This window comes from Marmota monax, unplaced genomic scaffold (genome assembly GCF_021218885.2).
Source record: "Marmota monax isolate L192 unplaced genomic scaffold, Marmota_monax_Labrador192_F-V1.1 WCK01_AAM20220418_F8-fsc00004, whole genome shotgun sequence".
Taxonomy (NCBI): domain Eukaryota; kingdom Metazoa; phylum Chordata; class Mammalia; order Rodentia; family Sciuridae; genus Marmota; species Marmota monax.
Genome location: NW_026692881.1, coordinates 18,686,277 through 18,708,777, shown reverse-complemented (window position 1 = coordinate 18,708,777; position 22,501 = coordinate 18,686,277). Strand labels below are relative to the sequence as shown.

The window sequence follows — 22,501 nt, the reverse complement described above, 5'->3', positions numbered from 1 at the left end:
GCCCAATAACAGCCTTTCTCTCTCTCTCTTTCTTTATTTTTATTTGTTCTAATCGGTTATATGTGACAGCAGAGTGCATTTTGACTCATTGTACACAAATGGAGCACAACTTTTCATTTCTCTGGTTGTACACAAAGTAGAGTCACACCATTCGTGCAATCATACATGTACATAGGGTAATAATGTTCCTCTCCTTCCACCATCCTTCCCACCCCCACACCCCGTCCTTCCCCTCACTCCCCTCTGTCCAATCCAAAGTTCCTCCATTCTTTCCTTTCCCACCCCCATTATGGATCAGCATCCACATATCAGAAAAAACATTTGGCCTTTTGATAGATAAAAATACATGATAAGGCTTGGGGTATGGCTTTGTGGTAGAGTGCTTGTCTAGCATGTGTGGATTTGATCCACAACACCAGGAAAATTAAAAGAAAAGATGGTAGCTAGGTGTGTTGACATACCTGCAATCCCAACTACTCAGGGAGGCCAAGGCAGGAGCATTGCAAGTTTAAGACCAGCCTCAGCAATTAAGCACCCCTGGTTCCAATCTCCAGTACTGAAAAAAAGTGGGGGGAGGGTAATATTTTTTCAAGTTACGTTTATGTTATTACTGTACTCCACTTACATTATTATCAGGTTTGTATTTAAACTTAATATAATTTAAACAAAGTAACTTTGTCATTATTTCCATATGGAAAGTAGAAGTCAAATGAAATGGACCTCAAAACTTTTTTTTTTTTTTGGAGAAAAAAAAAAAAAAGAAAGTTTACTGCTTTGCTAGCAAAAGAGAACCACAGGGGACTCCTGTCCCAAAGGCTGTGACTCTGCCCATCCACTGGAACAGGGAGGTTTAAAAAGGTGATTCAAAGGTTACATTCCATGTATTCTCTGTTGGAGTTGTAATTCACTTGTTAGTTTGGGAGATAATCATTTCTGAGATCTCCTGGTACCACCCCAAAGTCTGGATTACTTCATTTCTATGGTGGGTGTATACTCAAGTACAGATAAATCTGTCTAACCTGGGGAAGAAAGGTAATCCTGTTTCCCCTGAGATTAGGGAGGGGAGAGATTAGGGAGGAGTAGGGATAGAGTAAGAAACATGTCCATTTTAAAAATAAATTGCAGTAGCAGAGCAGCAAGGGCTACATTCAAAGCATAAAGTGAACCACTGTGACATTTTCCCCTGTCAATCTCTACATTCCATTTCTGTGGAAAAATGAGCAACACCATCTCCAGACTGTTTCCTGCTGAAAGGGGGGAGAAATTGGGGGAAGTAACCCAAAAATCCTTGTTCTCTATCAGGTGAAGCTTGAGTAGTTAAGGGCATTCAGCATCAGAGCAGTCCAGAGGTCCACAGTGACAGATGGCTGGTGACTGGAGAAGGTATATATAGGGCAGGAATCATGCTAAGACAACAATAAGCAAGACAGCAAAGCATTATTTTTCTTTCAAACACCTTTTAAAATATTATAGGCATCTGTGGGGCTCAGTAGCACATGCCTGTAATCCCAGGCTCAGGAGGCTGACACAGGAGGATCGAGAGTTCAAAGCCAGCCTCAGCACTAAGCAACTCAGTGAGACCCTGCCTCTAAATAAAATATAAAATAGGGCTGGGGATGCAGCTCAATGGTCAAGTTTTCCTGAGTTCAATCCCCGGTACCAAAAAAGAAATAATGATAATAATATAGGCATCTCATTATTTCCATAATACTGCTTGGACACATTAACACTGCTAGGGAGTAGAAAGAACAGTGGTGATCAAAAACCACAAGTTATGCAGCCACCTTGAATCAGTTTCATTCCCCTGTTAGACTTCAGCTCAAGATATGGTAGAAAACAACATTCTCCAGCCACCTCTCCTCCCTGCCTACTCCTGGTGGAGAAATACTGAGGAGCAATGAAATGACCAAAAGGTGGCAGCAGGAGGGAGGAGGAGCAGAAGCAGGAGGAGAAACAAAGGACCCTCCCTTCAATCTCTGCAGGAGCCAGAGTTGCCTGAACTTCATCAAGGGAAAAACCTCTTCCTTTAGGTCTTCCTTCCACAACCAAAAGAGAATTTCAGAGCACCAAAAGAGAGTGAAAGACTGCCTAAAGCATTATTCAAAGGCGTGGTCAGAACCTTGCTTTACAATAGTTTTATCATTTGATATTTGAAGGTCTTTATTGTTTTAAAACCAGTCAGAGGAGTGTTTAACTTTCTCTGATACCTTCTGGTTAAAAACCAAGAATTTTTTTATTAATTATTAATAAAGTCAAATTATTAATTAAGTTTGTTTATAGATTTTTTTTTTAATTCTGGAGGGGTTTTTGCATGATTAAATTAACCAGTACCTATTCTGTTAAATAACAGCAACAATATCTCTCCTCATCTTTAGTTGATGTTCAGAGGAAACATATCTGTGTGGAAAAAATGGGGTGGGTGAAGCCTGAGAAGGACCCTGAAAAGAGCATGCCACCAACAGAGCACATTTGTGAGGGTTGAGCCCAGGGAGCCCTGCCCTGGAGCTACATCCCCAGCCCTTTTGTCCCCCCACCACCACCTTTTTTTTTTTTTTTTGAAGAGAGGATCTTGCTCTAATCCACAATCCTCCTGCCTCAGCCTCCTGAATCCCTGGGATTAGGGTGGTGCCATCATGCCTAGCCTCACTTGGCCTTTTTCTTAAGAAATAAAAGGAGCAGTTGTTTTATAGACTTAAACCTAGTATTATTATTTAGTGATTTTCGAATTTCATGAAAGTTACTTGAGAAAAATGCTAAATGAGAGGAAGAATTTGTGTGCAGTTTGGGAAAATTCTTCTTTTGAATCTGATAATAGAAACATTACCTGAAAAGCTTCATGTCAGAGCAATAAATAGCAAATGATTATTGAGTGGAAATGAAAGCCTTCTCATTAGCCTTCAGCCCCTGGGCTCTCCAGCATTTGATCATCCTCTCCACATTGAAACTCCCTCTCATCTCCCTCTCCCTACTGCTTTTTATCATATCAGATGAGCTCCACCCCCCACACATTTATTCAGATCCTTGGCTCCCAGCACATCTGTCCCCTGCTTTGTCACTCCTGTCTTGCTCAGTGACCTGCACACCATCTCTAGACAGTCCTCTGATCCCAAAACTCTCCCAGCAATTACATGGCCCTCCTTGCTCCCTCTCATCTTCCTGAGTGTTGCTTCCGTGGAGATCACCCACAATTCCACGTAATTCTAGTTGGTCTTCTGTGTTGAAGTCCCCTCTCCCATTGCGTCCTTCTTTCCACACCTGTGTTTATGCTAAGCCCATTTCTTTTAAAATGTGATTTACTATCAAGCACAGTTGAATACACCTGTAATCCCAGCAACTCAGGAGGTGGAGGCAAGAGGACTGCAAGTTTGTACAAGTCTGAGACCAGCCCAGACAATTCAGTAAGACCCTGTCTCAAAACAAAATAGAGTATCTCTAGGTTCAGTCCCCAGTATTATAAGATAAAATATGAGTCTATAGTGTACACAAGACCCTAGGTTCAGTTCCCTGCACCATAAAATAAATAGATAAGTTAATTAACTAATTATGATCCCCACTGGTATAAAGGAAACTATCACCATGTTCTGCATAGTGGCTTATGAGACAGAACATCAAATTTTGTGTATCTGGTATACACAATCCATTGATGCGTTTATTGACATTGAGTTAGCAATATTAACAGCAATAATAATATGGGCCGCCAGAAAAATATGTTGAAATCAAATATATTCATCCTTTTTCCTGTGATTTTCCAAGTAGAAACTTAGGCTATTATTGGAAAAAAAAAAAAAGACTGAACTTGGTTCCTGATATACTATTTACCATTAGAGAGTAAATGAGAAAGCATTAAGAAAGGAATTTTTTTCCTAAAGGAGTGAATTTTTTTCCAAATTCAGTGTAGCACAGAATTTGATTTGCATACAAAATGCCTACGTGCATTGCCATATATCAATTTTTGTAATTTAAGGCATATAATAGTGAGAGTGGAAGATTGGTTTTTGTTTTTAATTGAATATGCTCTTTTAAAAGAGCATTTCTATTATATCATTAGTTTAATAATAATTTTAAATTATATTTAAAGAAAGTCTGAAAAATTGATAATTTTTAGATTAGCAACTGGGAAAACATTTAATCATTTAGTTAGAAAAAAACTACAAAATTGTATCTCTAATTTTCTTTTTTAATTTTTATATGAAGGAAGATTAGAAGGGAACCTTCCATAGAAAATTAAAATAGTTGGGAGCTATAGTTATAGGTGATTTCTTTTAATCTTTTTTTTTAATATTTATTTTTTTACTTATAAGTGAACACAATATCTTTATTTTACTTTATGTGGTGCTAAGGATTGGACCCAGTGCCTCACGCATGCTAGGCAAGCACTCCACCTCTGAGCCACAACCCCAGCCCCAATTTTTCTTTCTTTTTTGTCTTATTTCTCTTATTGTCATAGGTTGATATTTATGTAATAACTAAAGTTCTGGCATTGGTGGGGGGAGCTGATATTTATAATTTATCATGAATCTCAAGATTTCTCTTTCTTCTGGCAAAGGTTTTGCCTTACTATTTCAATCCTGACCTCCGAGCAGCCTGGGAAAAGTGAGAATAAGAGGAGATCACTGTGTCTTCTCTCTCTGTCTCCAAAGTCAGCATATAGTTAACTCTATAAGTGTTGCTTTCCAAGTGATGATATTTGAGGAATATAGGATTGTAAATGCCTAAAACACCATCCCTTACATTCTGACAATTTGGAATACAGCACCACAGCATGGTTAAAAGCAACTGTGGACTTCACTGTCAGGTGGATGCTTGAGTTTGAATCCTAATGTTGTCAGGTGCCAGATGTAACCTGGAAAAGTTACTGAACTCCTTTTGGCTTGGCTGCTTTTTTTGTTGTTGTTGTTGTTTTGTTTTGTACTAAAAGATTGAACTCAGGGACACTTCTTCTCTGAGCTACATTCCCATAGCCCTTTTTATTTTTTTGTTTTGAGAAAGGATCTCACTAAGTTGATAAGGGTCTTGCTAAATTGCTGAGGCTGGCCTCAAAATCACAATCCTCCTGCTTCAGTCTCCCGAGTCACTGGGCTTATAGGCATGTGTCACCATACCTGGATGGGCTTAAGTTTCTTTATGTTTGAAGTGAAAATAATGAAATCTATTTCATACAGTTGTTCAGTAGATTAATAGGAGAAACAGGTCTAGGAAGAATGGCTAGTAACATATCAAAGGCCTACTAAATGTATTTCTTTGTATCCCCCTTGGCTTTCCTGACTTCCTAGACCTTGGAGCCTTTCTGGAGGTCTTTTGGGGCATCCTCAATTCATTAATTATCTTATCTGATTAATTTGCTTTCATAGATGAGGTGACAATTGCTAGTTGATTTCTGTAAACTGCTGATTGGGGAGCATGTGCTCCTTTTGTAGAAGTTACCCCATGTTTTTTCATCTCTGCTTACTGAAATAACCTTCTTCTTTTCCTTTACAGATATATGTAATTGACAGTGCAGACAGAAAAAGATTTGAAGAGACGGGTCAGGTAAATAATTCTTCTGTTGAGATATTTCCCAAATAACTGGGTATTCATTAATCCACTTTGTAAATGTGGGAGAGTGAGGGAGTTATTTTTTGTTTAACCTTTATAATTCAAACAAGACAGTCATTCTGGCAAGCAGGCAGAAATATCAGCTGTCTAAAAAGAAATTCATTAAGAGTCCTTTAAACAATTTTTTTTAATTTAAGCCTTTGAGCTTTAATCAAATTGAATATACAAGATATAAACAAATGGAACTTAGCACCCTGCCCAAAAGGTCTTCTAGTTTCTTCCCAGGCCATGTGGAAATGAACCCAGAGGAGCAATGCACTCAGCATTTCTGTTTACTTTTTTTTTTTTTTTTTTTGTGGTGCTGGGGATTGAACCCAGGGCCTTGTGCATGTGAGACAAGCACTCTACCAACTGAGTTCTATCCCCAGCCCTTCTGTTTACATTTTTTAATACCTACCAGGGATAACTCACAAATACAAAAGAATGGAAGGAAACATACAAGCCAAAATTAAGCTGCTTTTGTTTTCAAGCCAGGAGATAAGATAAACTTCGAACCCAAACATGGCTTCACATATAGCTTACATGTCACATGATTACATGATGTGATTTGTGAACATGGTTTTACATAGAAAGAAAAGAGCATAGATCATTTATCCAAAGTGGACTCACTGACCAAAGAAGCAAGGGGTGGAGCGGACCTCTTGGGAGAAGTGTGCTTAGATATTGCTGTCTTTGGCCTGTGTTCTAAACTATGACAGGTGGACTTCCAAAGGCAGTGGTCCCCATATTTATCTTCCTTTTCCTTTTTTTTTTCTTTATGTTTTTGTAGTTATAGATGGACAGCATGCCTTTATTTTATTTGTTTATTTATTTTTATGTGGTGCTGAGGATCGAACCCAGTGCCTCACATGTGCAAGGCAGGCGCTCTGCCACTGAGCTATAGCCCCAGCCCCTGTCTTCCTTTTTCTTAGAAAGTTTGTTGAGAACTCTCCAGACTCCTGGAGACAGCCCATTTCCCTTCTATACCCTGATGATTTCTGGATCATCACTCAGGAGAACCAATGCTACACATGAGCTTGGAGGTGAAGAGGATCCTATATATTCATCTGCCTTTTGAGCCATCCAGTATTCTTTGGAAGCCTAAGCATTTAAAGTAGCTAAAATGTGGGTTTATTGGGGAAAGGGTGAGGCCTCTCATTTAACTAGCTGTACACCCTCTATTGTACTTACTGCAGACAGAATTAATACACAGTTTATTTTTTTTTTAAAATATCTATTTACTTTTTAGGTGTAGATGGATACAACACAATGCCTTTATTTTTATGTGGTGCTGAGGATTGAACCTGGGTCCCACCTGTGCTAGGGCAGCGCTCTACCACTGAGCCACAATCCCAGCCCTAATACACAGTTTAGACAACAGCCTATAACCTAAAAACCAGGGACCTTGCCAGATGGACCAATAAAGTTATCTTAGGATGTGGGTTTGATGAAGTGTCATGCATGTGCATGCATGTTTTGGAGATAGAGATGGATGAAACAATTATAATCTCTACTTGTCATCTTCAGTTTTCAATTCACACACACGCATTCATATATGTATACCTGCATTAAAAGTTGTTTGCAGGCTGGGATTATAGCTTAGTGGTACAGTGCCTGCTTAGCACATGCAAGACCCTGGGATCAATCTTCAGAAAAGAAGTTGGATAAATTTTAAATCTCTAGCCACTACTGATAGTCTCCCTTGAATAATGTTTCTCAAGGTATGATCTATCATTCACCTATAGCAGAGTCACCTGGGGGGGTTGTTAAAGATGCAGATTCTCAAGTGCTGGCTCAGACTTTCCAAAGTCAGAATCCCTGGGTTAAGGCCCAGAGATCCGCTAAGACACCTTCCTAGCTTAAGCCTGAGAATCACTGCCCTTGAAAGTTGCTAGTTGATCAGCTTTGGCTCATTTTTTGCAATTAGAGGCTGAGGCTTAATTACCATAGATTTCATTTCTCTCTCTTCCTCCCTTCCCAAAATGATCCAGGAACTAGCTGAATTACTGGAGGAAGAAAAGCTGAGTTGTGTGCCAGTGCTCATCTTTGCTAATAAGCAGGATTTGCTCACAGCGGCCCCTGCCTCTGAAATTGCGGAAGGACTGAACCTGCACACCATCCGTGACCGAGTCTGGCAGATCCAGTCTTGCTCAGCTCTCACAGGAGAGGGCGTTCAGGTGAGGCTACAGGAAGGCTTGGTCCCCTGGCAACCAACCAAAGGGGTTTGTCTCATTGGTTGGGGTGACCTAGATAGAAAAAAACATGAAACAAATACCCTTTGATCAGCAGATGAACCATTTTAGGATGTGAAGGGTGTGGAGGAGGTTGGTTCTTTTCTAGCCAGCAACTAGTCAGATAACCATGAAGTGTTCCAAGAAAGCCATAGATAAACCACCCCACATGCAACAAGCTTTCCTCATTGGGTGGGCAGCCAGAACAGGACTATGAAGATTATTTCTAACTCTAGAATTCTTTGATGATTGCATTGGGGTTCTGTGTTGTGTCTAATATTGTACATGCTGAAAACCTGTCCTCCTATAGTGATGGCCGTCGGGCTAGTCATCCTTGAAGTGTTTTTGCTTATTCTCTTGGTTCTCTCCCCTGTACTCAGGCTTAGTGTCTATTTCCTGCTTCTGCAGAATGAAAACCCCATGCTTTGTACTAAGGAATTGTATAGCAGGAAAGCAGGCTCCCCCTCATTTAATATTAATTTAGGGCAGAACACCCAGGAGGCTATATCCTGCAAGAGTGATAAGCAGGGCTGGGGATGTGGCTCAAGCGGTAGCACGCTCGCCTGGCATGCGTGCGGCCGTGTTCGATCCTCAGCACCACATACAAACAAGGATGTTATGTCCGCCGAAAACTAAAAAATAAATATTAAAAATTAAAAAAAAAAAAAAAGAGTGATAAGCAGTTTCAACTCTCAGGCTTTATACTAAGCATCCTTAAATCAGTTGACACACTCGAGTCCACCCTCCAGGACAACTACTTGTTCTGAAACCCCAGTGTCCCTGACAGGCCTCATTTTAAATATGTGGTATACTTGCCAGGATGCCAAAGTGCTGTGGGACTGGACCCTACTGCTGTAGGATGCTGAGGGGCTTCTTCCCTCGTTGTCATAGGGCACATGTCTCTAATGGCATGAGCAGTTTGCTTCTCTCTGAACTTGATGTTGGGGTGCAAACTTGAGATTTGATTCTTAACCGTTGTTCTACGGCCTCTTTCCATTTCCCTTCTAATATTCTTTGTCCCTCTCTTCTTCTAAGACATTTGATACTAATTTGTCTTAAAATGGCCTGGCTGCTTTTATCCTAAGCAGATAATCACTTCCTAGAATTATCTCAGTCCTGTCATGTTTGCGGCCTGGTTTTTTGTTGTTGTTGTTGTTGTTGTTAATTGTTTTTTGTTGTTGTTGTTGTTGTTCCAAGGATTGAACCCAGAGTCACCTAACCACTGAGATGCATTCCAAGCCTTTCTTTTTTATATTTTATTTAGAGACAGGGTCTTGCTAAGTTGCTTAGAATCTTGCTAAGTTGCCAAGGGTACTCATGGGGGCAGGGGTTGCACAAGATTCTCTGCCTCAGCCTCCTGAGCCACTGGATTATAGGCGAGCACCACCGTACCCAGGTTTCCTTTTTTTTTTACAAACAAGAGCCAAGATGTTTTGGCTCCTAGACCTGAGGGAAAGCCATTCCACACAAAGGAAGTGCCCCTCTACAGGCCACTCATGCTTGCACCCCAAAAACTCTTCATGCACATGAGTGTGTTGGGGGCCTCTTTAGTGGTCTGAGATTACCTTAGCCTCAACCCCAAAATGGATTCTGGAGCTCTATGGGTTTCTGTGGGGTTTGGGGGAATTGGCTTTTTTATTTTGGGTTGCGTTTTTTGTTTGTTTCATTTTGTTTAGTCTTACTTATTTTCTTTCTGTCTGCCCAGATTCTGATTGTGAAAGTAATATATTCTCACTGTTAATTATAAAGCATATAAAGTTGAAAAGGGAGGGCTGGAGGCTGGGGTTATGGCTCAGTGGTAGAGCACTTGCCTAATATTTGGGAGGCACAAGTTTGGCTTTGATCCTCAGCACCACATAAAAATAAATAAAGGTATTGTGTCCATCTACAACTAAAAATGTTTTTTTAAAAAAGTGGAGGGGAGGGCTGGGGGTGTAGCTCAGTGATAGTGTACTTCCCTGGCACGGGCAAGACCCTGGGTTCCATCCCCAGCACCACACACAAAAAAAACAAAGCAGCCTTCATCTGGGATGCACCTTCATTGAAACAGTCCTGGGCGTCATGAAAACCTAGAGGCCCAGTCCTGTAGCTACTTTCTTGCATTTCTAGAAAATTGTCCAGCAAGAGGACTCTGCCTCTCTAAATAGTTCAGAACACAAAATTAGAAAGTTGAGAACATCCTGAGATTGGGGGCTATAAAGATGGGGCTAAAGAAAAGAAATATATTTTAGAAAGTAGATTACAGCTCTGTAATCTTTTCTCTTGGCCAGAGTGGTGAGAGGATGAAATAGCAAAGCCAGAATTAACAGTGAGGCTCTTGTTTCTTCAGCCAGCCTTAGGCATGTAAAAAGGAGAACTAGAGTGATCTAGAGTCAGTATTGACAGCAGTGGCATTAAAGTCAAGGGCACTGCCTCAGAGGGAGAGGGAGCTCCTGCGTCCCATCCCCCACCCACACTCCAGTCAGGATGGAGCTGTGTGCTCCTGGCTGTGGAACTACCATAGACATGTCATGCCCTTTACAGGGTCCATTTGTCCTTCTTCCCTCCCTCCCTCCCTCCCTTCCTTCCTTCTTTCTTTTTCTTCCTTCTCCTTCTCACAGTGCTAGGGGTCAACCCAGGACCTCTCCTGTGCTAGGCAAGCACTGTGCCCCTGAGCTGTATATCCCCAGCCCCCTTTACAGGATCCTTAGGTCAAGAAAGAAGCAGCTAGCACTAGACAGTGAGAGGGTGGGGGCAGGGGTTGCACAGAAGGGACATAAAATGGACCAGTTTGAATAAAGTGAGTTTATTATGTATAGTTTGATTTTGGTAAGAAAGTTCTCCAATCAGAGGCCTTCGGCAACCAGGCTCACAGGAAGTGATATTCAAGAGAGATCTAGCAAAGAACCATGAGCAAAAAAAATAATGATTTTGTATGGAGGAGAAATAGTTTGAAGGTCACTTAATTAGTTTAGTAGATAGTACCATGGTGTATAGAATTGGGTAGTTAAGACTGGGATTTCAAGGTTAATGAGATTAGATTATGGTTAATAGAATGATATAAATTTAGAGAATTTAACCATTATTTGAAATGGGTTATTTAATAAAAATGTTAATTAAGAAGGGAATCTGCTGTCTATTGTCCTTTAATGGTAACCTTTGGGGACCAGAGAAAGGTCATGGATTTTTTTTCTTTGGAAACACTCTTCAGTATGAGGCACTGATTGACCATGTCCCTCCCTCAGGTAATGCCTCTGACCTAAGCTCTTGTCCACTCAGCCAGTTTCTTGGTTTTTCACTTTTAAAAGAATCACTTAAATGGAATCCTTTTCAGCATTGCATCATTGAAGTACAGGCCTTTAATGATTTTTATTAATAAGGATTAAAATATTCCTAAAAATTAAAGACTTCACTAGAAAAATGTCTGTAAGATCTAATTGTTTGGGATTCACTCTTAGGTACTGTGTAATAATTATCAAAATATTATAAATTTCGATTTTGTCCTCCTTACCCTATCCTACCTCCCCAGTAATAGACAACGCCACTGAAATGATCAGATGCTCAGTAGGTTGGTCAGGTAACATTGGGCACCATAGCTCTTTGCTGTTGTTTTGGTACTGGGGATTGAACTCAGGGACTCTCAACCACTGAGCCACTTCCTCAGCCCTATTTTGTATTTTATTTAGAGACAGAGTCTCACTGAGTTGCTTAGCACTTCGCTGTTGCTGAGGCTGTCTTTGAACTCAAGATCCTCCTGCCTCAGCCTCCCAAGCCAATGGCCACCAAGCCTGGCTTGGGAATCACAGTCCTAATCAACCTGAAGAAAAATGTAGGAAATTAAAAAAAACAAAAATCTGGAATTTATGTTCAAGTTGCAGGTGTTAAAAGATAGCATTTACTGGGTGTGGTGGTGCACACCTGTAATCCCAGCAAAAGGCTGAAGCAAGAGGATTGCAAATTCAAGGCCAGCCCAGGAAACTTATAGAAACCCTGTCTCAGAATAAAAAATAAAAAGGCCTGGGGATGTAGCTTAGTGGTTTAGCATCTCTGGGTTCAATAACCATTACCACAAAAGAAAAAAAAAGACAGCAATTCTGTTTGCTTTTTTTTTTTTTGTGTGTGTGTGTGTGTGTGTAATTAACATGTATCTGGGAGATTTGTCTCATACTAAAAAATTGACAGGACCCCCAGGTGGGCAAGTCAGGGGAACAGGCACATATCTGCTAGATGGTGTGCTCAGCCCTCTATGGACTAAGCAGTATATCACTTCTCATTAGTTGAGTGACTTAAACACATGATTTGAGATCACGGAAGTTGGTGACTCCTGGGATGGATTTTAGGGTCTTGTTTCACCTGACATTCCCAAAGGAGATGTAGTCTTTACAAGGTGAGTAATACCATGTGTTGTTCAACATCCCCACACTGGGTGGGGACATTGGCTTTTGAGGGCGTTGAGAACAGTTGGAACAGGTCTGTCTTTGCCTGATTGATGGTGAGAGGAGGCCAGCCCGTCATGTAATTAAAGCAGGTTTTCATGGGAAGCTGTCAAGAGCAGAGAACAGGTAAACGGCACAAGATGCTGGAAGAGAACATCAATCTTTAAAGTTCTGTCCTACTGAGAGGCCCATAGTCCAGAGGTGTGATCAGAAGAGACCCAGTTATGTCAAGTAGATGAAGGCAGGAAATGGAGGAACTGAAAAATGTCTCAAGGGATAACCTAAAACTCCCTTCCCAGACTCCCTTATAAACCCGGAAGAAGCCACCTCTCACTACCCTGGAGGCCACACCTTGCCGCTAGGGCCTCTCCCAGGATATAGCATTTAACACCAGCACTATGTTCTCTTCTTTTCCCATGGATATTTAGAAAATAGTGAACAAAAGATCTGGCTTAGGGGCTGGGGATGTGGCTCAAGCGGTAGCACGCTTGCCTGGCATGCGTGCGGCCCGGGTTCGATCCTCAGCACCACATACAAACAAAGATGTTGTGTCCGCCGAAAACTAAAAAAATAAACATGAAAAAATTCTCTCTCTCTCTCTCTCTCTCTCTCTTTAAAAAAAAAAAAAAAAAAAAGATCTGGCTTAGAGCCAGGAAAAAGGTATCAAGAAGTCCATCCCTCTTCCACCTGCAGACCTAAGTTTGAACCCCTAACCACAGCTGTTCTTGCTATTGTAGTTTCAGGTGTTTGAAGGTATTTTCTCTATAAAGCACTGTGTGTGTGTGTGTGTGTGTGTGTATGCACACGTGTGCGCATATGTACATGTGAAATTAAAATTATCCTGGCTTTGGATTTCCTTCCAAGGCAGAGACCAGCAGTCTTAAACTGGCTTCTAGCCTTAGTCATTGCACTTAGTCCTGTACCAATGGCTCTGAGCTAGCAGAATTTAATGTCTCCTGATGCTGTTTTCCAGACCACCCCCTCATTCCCACCTTTTCATTTTATATCTATCCCCTGTTCCCCTCATCTTTCTCTGAGCGGAGTGATGATCCAGGTGACAGCAGTCTCCCAGCTGCCTCCCTTCTGCAGCAAGTGTCACTTGCCGTCTGAATGCAGAGGTGTGACAGCTTCAGTCAGCCCCACAGATGAGCCCTTGTCCTTCACTAGCCCAGTTTCTTGGCTTTGCTTCTTTTTCCTTGATCTAGAAGACTTTTCCCTAATATGCCAATAGAATTTCATGGGTTTTGTTTGGTTTTGGTGCTAAGGATCAAACCCAGGGCCTCACTTATGCACATGCTCTACCACTGAGCTACACCCCAACCCTGAATTTTGATATTTAAAAAAACGACATACTACTTCTTTGTAGGCCTGGCATCAGTTGTTGCCATCTCCAGGTGTACATCAGAGCTCAGGTTTATTTTTAAATTTTCAAACCTTTCTGTAGAGTAAGAAAGCAAGCTCAGGACATCTGCTTTTGCATCCTCCCTGGTGTGGTGCCCTTTGTCACTAGAAAAATATTAATAGGAAGCAATATTTTATGTATGCTGCATCCAGCTGCTCCTTGACCCTGGGGGCCTGATGGCACAATGGGACAGGCTACATTGCTCAGCAAGGGTCTGAGCTCCTCATCATCTTAAAGCAATTACTAAAGTGACCACACAACCAGCATGGCTTTAAAAACCAGATCCATCCAACCATGGCTGCCACTGCTTCCTTCCAACCATCCAGCAGTGATGGATGCTCTGGACTGAGATCAAATTAAAAAGAAGAGTGTAGTCAGAGACCACCCCTCCCATAGAAAGAAGCAGTGTGCCTTGGGGCTGGGATTGTGGCTCAGTGTGCTTGCCTAGCATGCACGAGGCACTGGGTTCAATCCTCAGCACCGCGTAAATATAAAATAAAGATATTGTGTCTATCTAAAACTTAAAAATAAATATTTTTTAAAAAAGAAAGAAAGAAGCAGTGTGCCTTAAATCCTGGGAAACAGGAATTGGTGATTAGTAGATTTCCACCCACATAGTTAGAGACAGCCTTCTATTTCTCCCAGTGGTTATAGTGGAGAATAATATTGTGACGTGGAGAAATTCATTTCCTTTCCATGAGGCTGGGGCTCAGTATTTGAGGTTCTGTCTCTCTCTTTAGTTTCAATTATTGAATTCAAGCTAGTCAATTTAAATTCAGTTTCAGCAAGAAACTAGTCAGGAGAAAATGCAAAGGAAAAAGAGAGGATGGACTATTCTTGCCAAAGATCATCTCCCAATTGGGTGCAGTGGTGCTCACCTATAATCTCAGCTACTCCTGAGGCTGAGACAGGAGGATTACAAGTTCAAGGCCAACCTTGACAATTTAGCAAGGTGGTGTCTCAAAAAAGTAAATAAATAAAAGGGTTGGGAATGTAGGTCTGTTGTAGAGTTCCCCTGTGTTTATTCCCCATTAACCCCCTCCCCAAAAAAGATTATATCCCCATGGTGAAGATCAAATGTGCAGGAAATTGGTCAAACCAGTTTTTTTTTTTTTTTTAACAATAAAGGGTTAACCATTAAACAAACCTGTGAGTTCATTTCCTTCTTTGGAGGCAGAGAGAAGCCTACTTCAAGTAAGCAATCATCTTTTCTCAGTTATCTTACAGAAACAAGAGTCTTGCCAGGTGAAAGCAGGAGTGGTGTGGGACATTTGCTTAAAAATGTAAGAAGCCCAGGCACAGTGGCACATGCCTGTAATCCTAGTGTCTCTGGAGGCTGAGACAGGAGGATCAAAGCCAGCCTCAGCAACTGAGAGGTGCTAAGCAACTCAATGAGACCTTGTCTCTAAATAAGATACAAGGGCTGGAGTTGTGACTCAGTAGTACAGCGCTTGCCTAGCATGTGTGAGGGACCGGGTTCAATTCTCAGCACCACATATAAACAAATAAAAATAAAGGTCCTCAACAACCCCCCCCCAATTTTTTTAATAAATAAATAAAATACAAAATAGAGCTGGAGATGTAGCTCAGTGGTCAAGTGCCCCTGAGTTTAATCCCTGGTACAAAAAAAAAAAAAAGTAAGAATGTAAGGAACAGAAGTTTCCTCTGCTTGCAGTTATGTTGTTTCTAAATGGAGTTTCCACTGGAGGGGATGTTCTAGGTGGGTAATTAATATGCCAGGATCACCTGCCCCTTCCGCAGGCCTAGATGCTGGCATCCCAGGAGTCTTGAGAGTTCTGTGGCCAGGAACAGCCTGTGGCGCCTTCAGAGCATCAGCAGAGTTGTACAGGGTGTCCTCAGGCCCCCTGGCCTCTGTATTCTGCTGAAGCCATGAGGAAGAAAACACTAGCTGCCCGTTCCCCTTCAGGGTGCCGCCCAGCTCCTTGCCAAGCTGGAGGCAGAGCCCTTGCCTTGACCCATAGTCACAGAGAATTAGTAAGTTCAAGAGCAGGGATGCGGCCAGCCGGAGCCAGGCTGCCTGGCTTCACGGTTCACCTCTGCCCCAGACAACTCTGGTCTTCATTTCCTCATCTGAAGTATGGAAATAATAACAGCACCTACTTCACAGGGTTGTTACAAGGATTAATTTAAAAGATACAAATTGTTAACTGTAGGCCAGACACCATACCAGCTTCAGGGACACGACATCAAGCAAGTCCCATGTGGACGCTCCCCTTGGGGATCTTGGACAACACTATTATCTTTCCTTTCCAGTGGTCTCCTTGACAAAGCTTGCCCCAGTATGATTTATGAGGTATTGTCACCTGAATTTGTCACCTGAATTGTTGACTGTCACCTCCTACCTCCAACTCTAACAAACACTTTGGATCAAAGGGCCTCCCCAAGCCCAGGGCAGCCACAGGGCTTTACCTCCATTAAGACTTGGGTACTTCCCACGCTCCTCCAGCTTTAGAGGGTAGCAGTGGGGGCCCTGGGGCCGAGGTCAGTGCGTGCTGGCTTGAGAGCGCCCTCTGTTGGCGACACTGAGGCCACACAGGCCTCACCATTGCAGGTCCTTAGACATCTGGAGAACACTGCCCCTCAGCAGGGCTTGCTCTTTAAACCCCACTCCACCTCCACAGCGGATGCCCAGGGCAAGGCTCCCTCACCCTCTACCTTCTCTTTTGAGTCCCTGCAGCTGAGTAAATATTTTCCTATCTCTTTGCCTGCACTCATGTTCAGTTACTTATAATAAAGGAAACCCCCTCCTTCATCAGCCATTAAAAAAAAAAAAAAAAGATGAAGCGGTATTCATATCATGTGGGGACACTGTTCTTGATTCTCGGAGCAGCTGGTCTGATCCAACGTGGAGAGTGTCTGTAGAGGAGAGGGTATTGCGGTGGCACCTTTGGCAGGCTCCTGAAGATGGAAATGCTGCGCAAGTGCTGAGCTATTCAGCTTTGGAGGCAAGAGAAGATGGTTATCTTATCCATCCCTCTTGTATTTGTAAAATCTTTTTTTGTCTCCTGGCAGGTGATCTTTTTTTTTTTTTTCCTGGAAACCAATTAGCTACTAAAATTAAACATGCTTCTCTTTAAATTAATCCTTTCCATAAAATGGTCTTAAAATTGGCCTCCATGTTTCAGAGTGTGCAGCTGACCCAGTTGTGATTAGAGACGTGTCTGCCTTGTGCCCACTCTGCATTCCTCCACCTGCCCCACCGTGGCCAGGTGCTCCCGCCTTGGGGCTTTCAGCCCTGGCCAGCCTTGTCTTGGCAAAGGCCATAAGGTTTGCTCATGTTATCTGGTTCTCCTGCCCAAGTGTTCTGATGGCAACTGGAGTTTTAATCACTGTAAACGCAGGTGACAGTGAGATTAGCCAGGAGAGAGGATGCTTGCTGGTTGTTTTGCAGTGATGTATTGTTTATGGGATTAATGTTCCAAATGGCCAAGGGTGTCAGCTGATATTTATTACTGTAAGCTGTCTCAGTCGTTCAGGTTCAGCAGTTAGATCCATGGCCACAGGAAATGCGGGCTCCGGGTGTCATGTCTGCCTGATAAGCACAAATGTGTGGGACCCAGATTCGGGGAAGGGGATTCATTGCAGGGGCCGCCTTGGATTTTGTTCAGGGCTTGGAAGGGAACTCCCTCCCCACACTCCTGAAGGTCAGGGAGCCTCTGGGGAAGGGGAGCGCGTCCAGGTATGGCTCCAGAGGGGGTGGAAAAGGAGGTCATGTCTGACAGGCCTGGCATCCATGAGGAATTGTGCTGCCTGCCAGGTGGCTGTAGGCATTGTGTGGTTTACCTCGGTCTCTCTCCAGCCTTCTGAGAGAGGACACTTTCAAGGTCAGTGTGCCTTTAAGGAAACCTTCTCTCTAGTCCCTCAGCTTGGTAGAGCTTAAAGGTACAAGAAGCAGGCCCTTTTAAGCCTATCTGTAGAGCAGCAAGAAGAGAAATAAATGCACATTATTGTGTCTAGGAACACATACTGCAGAGGGTTTGTTTTTCCAAAAAGAAATTTAATTTAACCCAAGTGTACACTGTCACACTGTAAACATACCGGGGCACCAGAAGGGTGGCTTATTGAATTTAATGCCCTAGCAAAGGTCAGCTTTTAGAAAAAGCCAAAAATGGCTGGAATCTTTCCTGATAGCTCCTTAATCAGGCCTGGATCCAGGCAGATGTGTTTATTTTTTCAGAGGGAGTTCCTGAGGACCCATCTGAAGTTCAGATGCTGGGTCCTCCCCCTCCCATCTCCCTCCTGTGCCCTCAGAGACCTCCCTGCTCCTCCCCAGGAAGTCACTGTCCCTGGTCATCCAGGTGGGCCCCTGGGGCAAGCCTAGAGTTGGTAGTCCCCTGGAGGGAGGACAGATGCCCCCTGCCCTTCCCTTCTCTCCCCTCCCGAGGCTGGAGCCTGCGGGGCCTTGCCTGAAACTAACACTCTCTTTCTCTATTTCCCTCAAAGGATGGCATGAACTGGGTCTGCAAAAATGTCAATACAAAGAAGAAATAAAATCTAGACGAATGGAGACGGAGGAGCTGCGGGAACCGAGTTGGGTCCTGAAAAACACTGATTTGCTGCTTTCTGACCAAATGTTTTTCCATCTGTGTACAGCTACAGCTGTTTGAAGAGAGGGAACAACACAGTTTAAAAAGAATCCCCATCCCAGCAGTAGATTTAACTGATCTCTGAGGTTCAGTATCATTTTTCAAATAAAGGAATTATATTATTTCCTCTGCATAATTGAAATAGTATTAAATGTCTCAAAGCACATGATTAGAAAATGAGATCTTTTAAATGAGCAAGAGATTGCATTGCAGTTTAGACAATTCCAGTGGGCTTTTTTTCTTTCAAAAAAAAAAAAAAAGATAAGAAAAAGAGGAAGAAGCTGCTTATGCTGAGTTAATTTATTTACTGACCTGTCCTTCCCCCGCCCCACCCCCACCCTTGTGGTCGGGAAGCATAGTGTTGGCTGGTGCTGGTTGGTGATTTCTGCCATCGCCAACTGAGCCAGGGCTTCAGTCTGTCCAGCAGACTGAATCAGGGAGGGGGAAGGACAGCAGATGATTAAACCATCTTGTCATGCAGGTGGGAAACTGTATGTAATCTTCACCCTTTGGACAGGAAAAAAAATCCTTGCAGACAAGTCACTACAGAAACATACCCCAGCCCCCGCCCCAAGTCAGCCACACAGGGAAGCAAATTCTTATGACTTTTGACTGTAATGACATCTGGAATGTAAGGAGAGGTGGGAGGTTTAATTCCAGAAAAATTACAAGGTCCTTAAAAAGCCCTCACATCAAGGGCTCAGGCTAGCATAAACAGGCTTTCTCCAGTTCAGTGGAGCAGTGAGCAGCCGACTCTGAGATTAGCTGGCTTCTCCATGGCCCTCCTATAGAAGGGATTTCTAAAGCTCAAAGAATTCTGTGTTTAAATGATCACAATAGGCAGCTGCTATCAGATTTTAAAAATAAATGCAGCTTTACCATGAACCTGCTCCACCGAGAAAAGCCAGGCAGATCAATTTTGCAAAGAGATCAATTTTTACAGTGCTGGCAACGAGGTGTGGGATGCACATGGGTGGAGGGGTCTGCTGGGAAGGACATGGGTGTGTGATGGTGAGGGTCATGCCCAAGGAAGCCAGTCACCCAGCTGCTGGTCTCCCCTGCCCCTCTCCAGTAAAATGTGTCTTCTGCTGATTGATTGGAGAGGAATGGCAGAAGCCTCTCCTGCCCTGTGTTGCAAAAGGAGCTTGTTTCCCTGAGCCTTTGGAAACCCCCGCTTCCAGCATGGGAAAGCAGGCCAGAGCCCGGTCCCACTCCTGAATTCAACTCTGTTCTGGACCTCCACTCAGGGGTTTCTGAGAATGAATAAGAGACTGTCCAGTGCCTGGTGGGTCCTGGAGGCCAGCTGCCTTCTCATCCTGGGAGCAGACAGAAAAGGGCCAAGGGCCGCTGCAGCCCCCAACCCTGTGTACCCAGCTTTTTCCGGACAAGAGTCAGGCAGGAGAGACAGAAGCCTGGCCAGTTTCAAAGGCTGTCTAGAGTGAAAGCCATTAACAAAGACATCTGGGAAAAGATGTCCTGAGGTGGCTGTGGAAAGACCTGGAAGGGCTTACAGAACAAAAGGTGAGGTTGTTTAACCACTGAGCCAGCTTTCCCTGCATCCTCGGCTCCCGCGACTGACTTCTCTGGCTCTCCCAAGTTCCTCTCTCACTTTGAAGAGTAGCAAAATAGAACCAGGAGGAATTGGAAATGCCACTTCTGGCAGGCTGGAAATGTGACTCCGACCCTTGAAAGTTGTTTTTTCTTCCAAATAGTACACCAGGGATGTCCTCTGAAGGGCAAAATGCCTCCTTTGAGGTCTGCAGTTTTGGAGCACTTCAATAGGGAACTTTGACTCTGGGGGTGGACAGTCTGCAAAATGTTTCTGGTCTCTTACCACCAACTTCAGGAACTGTTCTGAAAAGCGCTCCCCAGACCCAAAGAGCAGGCAGAAGCCGCTTGCCCTGCTCTGATAACAGCCTCTGTGAATGTTCCCATTTGCTTTCAGCTAGAAACACATGGTGATGTCACATGCTTTCATCTTCCCTGTGAGCCCTGTTGAACCCTCCCGAGGTTCAGAGGGTAGATGAGAGGAGCCTGGAAAATGCAGAGTTTGAAAGCTCCCGTTTGGAAAAACAATATGCTTTTAAAGTCCCCTTTTCTCTCCCCAGCGCCACCTCCCTGCCCCCTGTGGCCATGACCAGAAGACAGAATCTGAAGATAGAAGGGGGATACCCCTCTCCCCACTCCCACCCCCACCCCAGTGAGCCTTAGTAAGACTTTTGCTCTCGGCAGGATTGCTGGGTTGCTGCATCTGAATGTGCAGGGTTGAAGGCTGGGGCCAGAGGGCAGGCAAGGCCCAGGCGGGCCATAGTGTGTGCTCAAATCAGCTGTGGGAAAAACTGAGTCCTCCCCTCCACCCACCCCTTGAGGCTGCTTTTGGCTGGATTCCCTGCGCCCAGTGCAATGCACCCTTTCCCCTTCGTTCTCCCTTGGTTACTATGGAAACAAGGGTGTCATTGATGTGGGCTGAGCTGGGGAACATGCCGGTGCACAGCTGAAAGTCAGCGATTATGCCAGCAGTGAGCACCATGCCAGGGTTAGAGAAGTCCGCAGCGAGGGTAGCTGCGGGGGTGACAAGTCCTGTCCCTGTCCTCCCTCCTCCTCCATCTCCACTTCTCTCTTCCCTGGCTTTTGATGAATTTCTTTATTCCCCTCCGGACTAAAGTGGTGGCTATTTTTGTGCCACTCTGTGCCCCACCCTCACTGTCGTCTGCTCCTTATCCGGCCTGGCCTGGAGGGTGACATGCCACCCTCACCAGGACTCCTCTCTCGATTCCCATCACCATCACCGTGTGCTTTGATTTCTCTTTCCTTTCCTTCTCAGGGGCCGCTTCTTACTTCCTTTTATTTTTAGTTCTGCACTCCATGTGGTTTCAGGGTTCAGTCTGATCCATCGAAAGGTTCTTTTTTTATAGTCCCTTTTGAAAATGATAATCAAAGGAAGGGACGTGGTGTTTGGTCATGTGGAAAACTCAATGTATAATTTAGACGTCTGTCAAAAACGCGACAAATAAAATGCAGCTGAAATGAAGGCAGCCCAGAATGAGGTGTACTCTTTGCGGAAGCTCGGGGAGAGGGCCCGGATGGCTTGGCCCGCCCTTGCAGAGGGTAGCCTTTCTGGAGGGGCTGATTTCAGAAGGATGAATATGATGTTAATGCCCCCAGCAGCAGCAGCGATAGCTCCCTTTTTGTGCCTCCTGCATACCAGGCACTGTACATGGATCGTGGCAGCATGGGTTGCTCTTTGCAGTTGAGGAAGCAGAGCCATTTCCCTCAATCAAGGAATTTGCCAAGCTCACACAGCCTTTACGTGCAGGGGAGTGTTGGGGGCCTCCAACCCAGGCCAAACCCGCCACTGACCAAAAAAAAAAAAAAAACAACTCAATAGCCTATTTCCCGGCAGTCTCCACTCCCAGCCTCCCAAGTTCTCCTGCTCAGCCTCCTCCCCACATCCCTCCACACCAGATGTCTCCTCTGAGCAGCACCACTGCCTGCCTGGAGCTCCCTGTCCCCGGTGTTGGGTGTCTTCTGTCCTCACAGCAGAATACCCATAGATTTCACACAGGTACAACCCCACACACAGGAAAAAGGGAAAACGTTAGGAAAGTTAGGGTGGGCAGTTACTTAGGACCAGATATTGGGTGGTCTTGTGAGAGGGTTCAAAGAGGAGAAAGTCTTACCCAAAGTCACAGAGTAGGGCCTGGGATGTGGCTCAAGCGGTAGCGCGCTCGCCTGGCACGCGAGCGGCCTGGGTTCGATCCCCAGCACCACATACAAACAAAGATGTTGTGTCCGCCGAAAACTAAAAAATAAATATTAAAAAAAATTCTCTTAAAAAAAAAAACAAAGTCACAGAGTAGGCAGCAAAGTTGACAGAGACCCAGGACTGTGCCTCTGCAGCTGAAGGGTTTGTTTACCCCTTCAGCAATCTAGAGATACAGCAGCACCCCTGCTCCCAAAGGGCCCCACCTTTAAGGGCAAGTTGTTGGCATAGGAGAAGGGAGCCAGGGGCAGGAGGAGAAAGAAGGTCTAAGGTTGCCAGATAATCACAGGACACTCAGTTCTGCTCAAATTTCAGATCAACAATGAATAGATTTTAATTCAAATGTATCTCATGCAATATTTGGGATATTGTTGTAATACTCAAGAAACTCATTGTTTATCTAAAATTTAGATTTAAGGTTTGTTTTGTTTCTCAATAAATCTGGCATTTCTGCCCAGGACTTAATGGAGGCACAGTGCAGTACAATTAAAACGTGTATCCTCTGGAGT

The 22,501-nt window shown here is 43.9% G+C and overlaps 1 protein-coding gene across 1 annotated transcript in view; it reads left to right on the top strand.

The window, feature by feature from the left end:
- Arl3 (ADP ribosylation factor like GTPase 3) overlaps positions 1-18,365 on the top strand; it is a 40,802-nt gene extending 22,437 nt beyond the window's left edge. Inside the window, exons 4-6 of the mRNA XM_046450005.2 lie at positions 5,479-5,529; positions 7,566-7,751; positions 18,087-18,365. Of these exons, the coding sequence (XP_046305961.1) occupies positions 5,479-5,529; positions 7,566-7,751; positions 18,087-18,134 (285 nt within the window). The 3' untranslated portion in view covers positions 18,135-18,365. The remainder of the gene's footprint in view (positions 1-5,478; positions 5,530-7,565; positions 7,752-18,086) is intronic.
- The last annotated feature ends 4,136 nt before the right edge of the window (positions 18,366-22,501 follow it).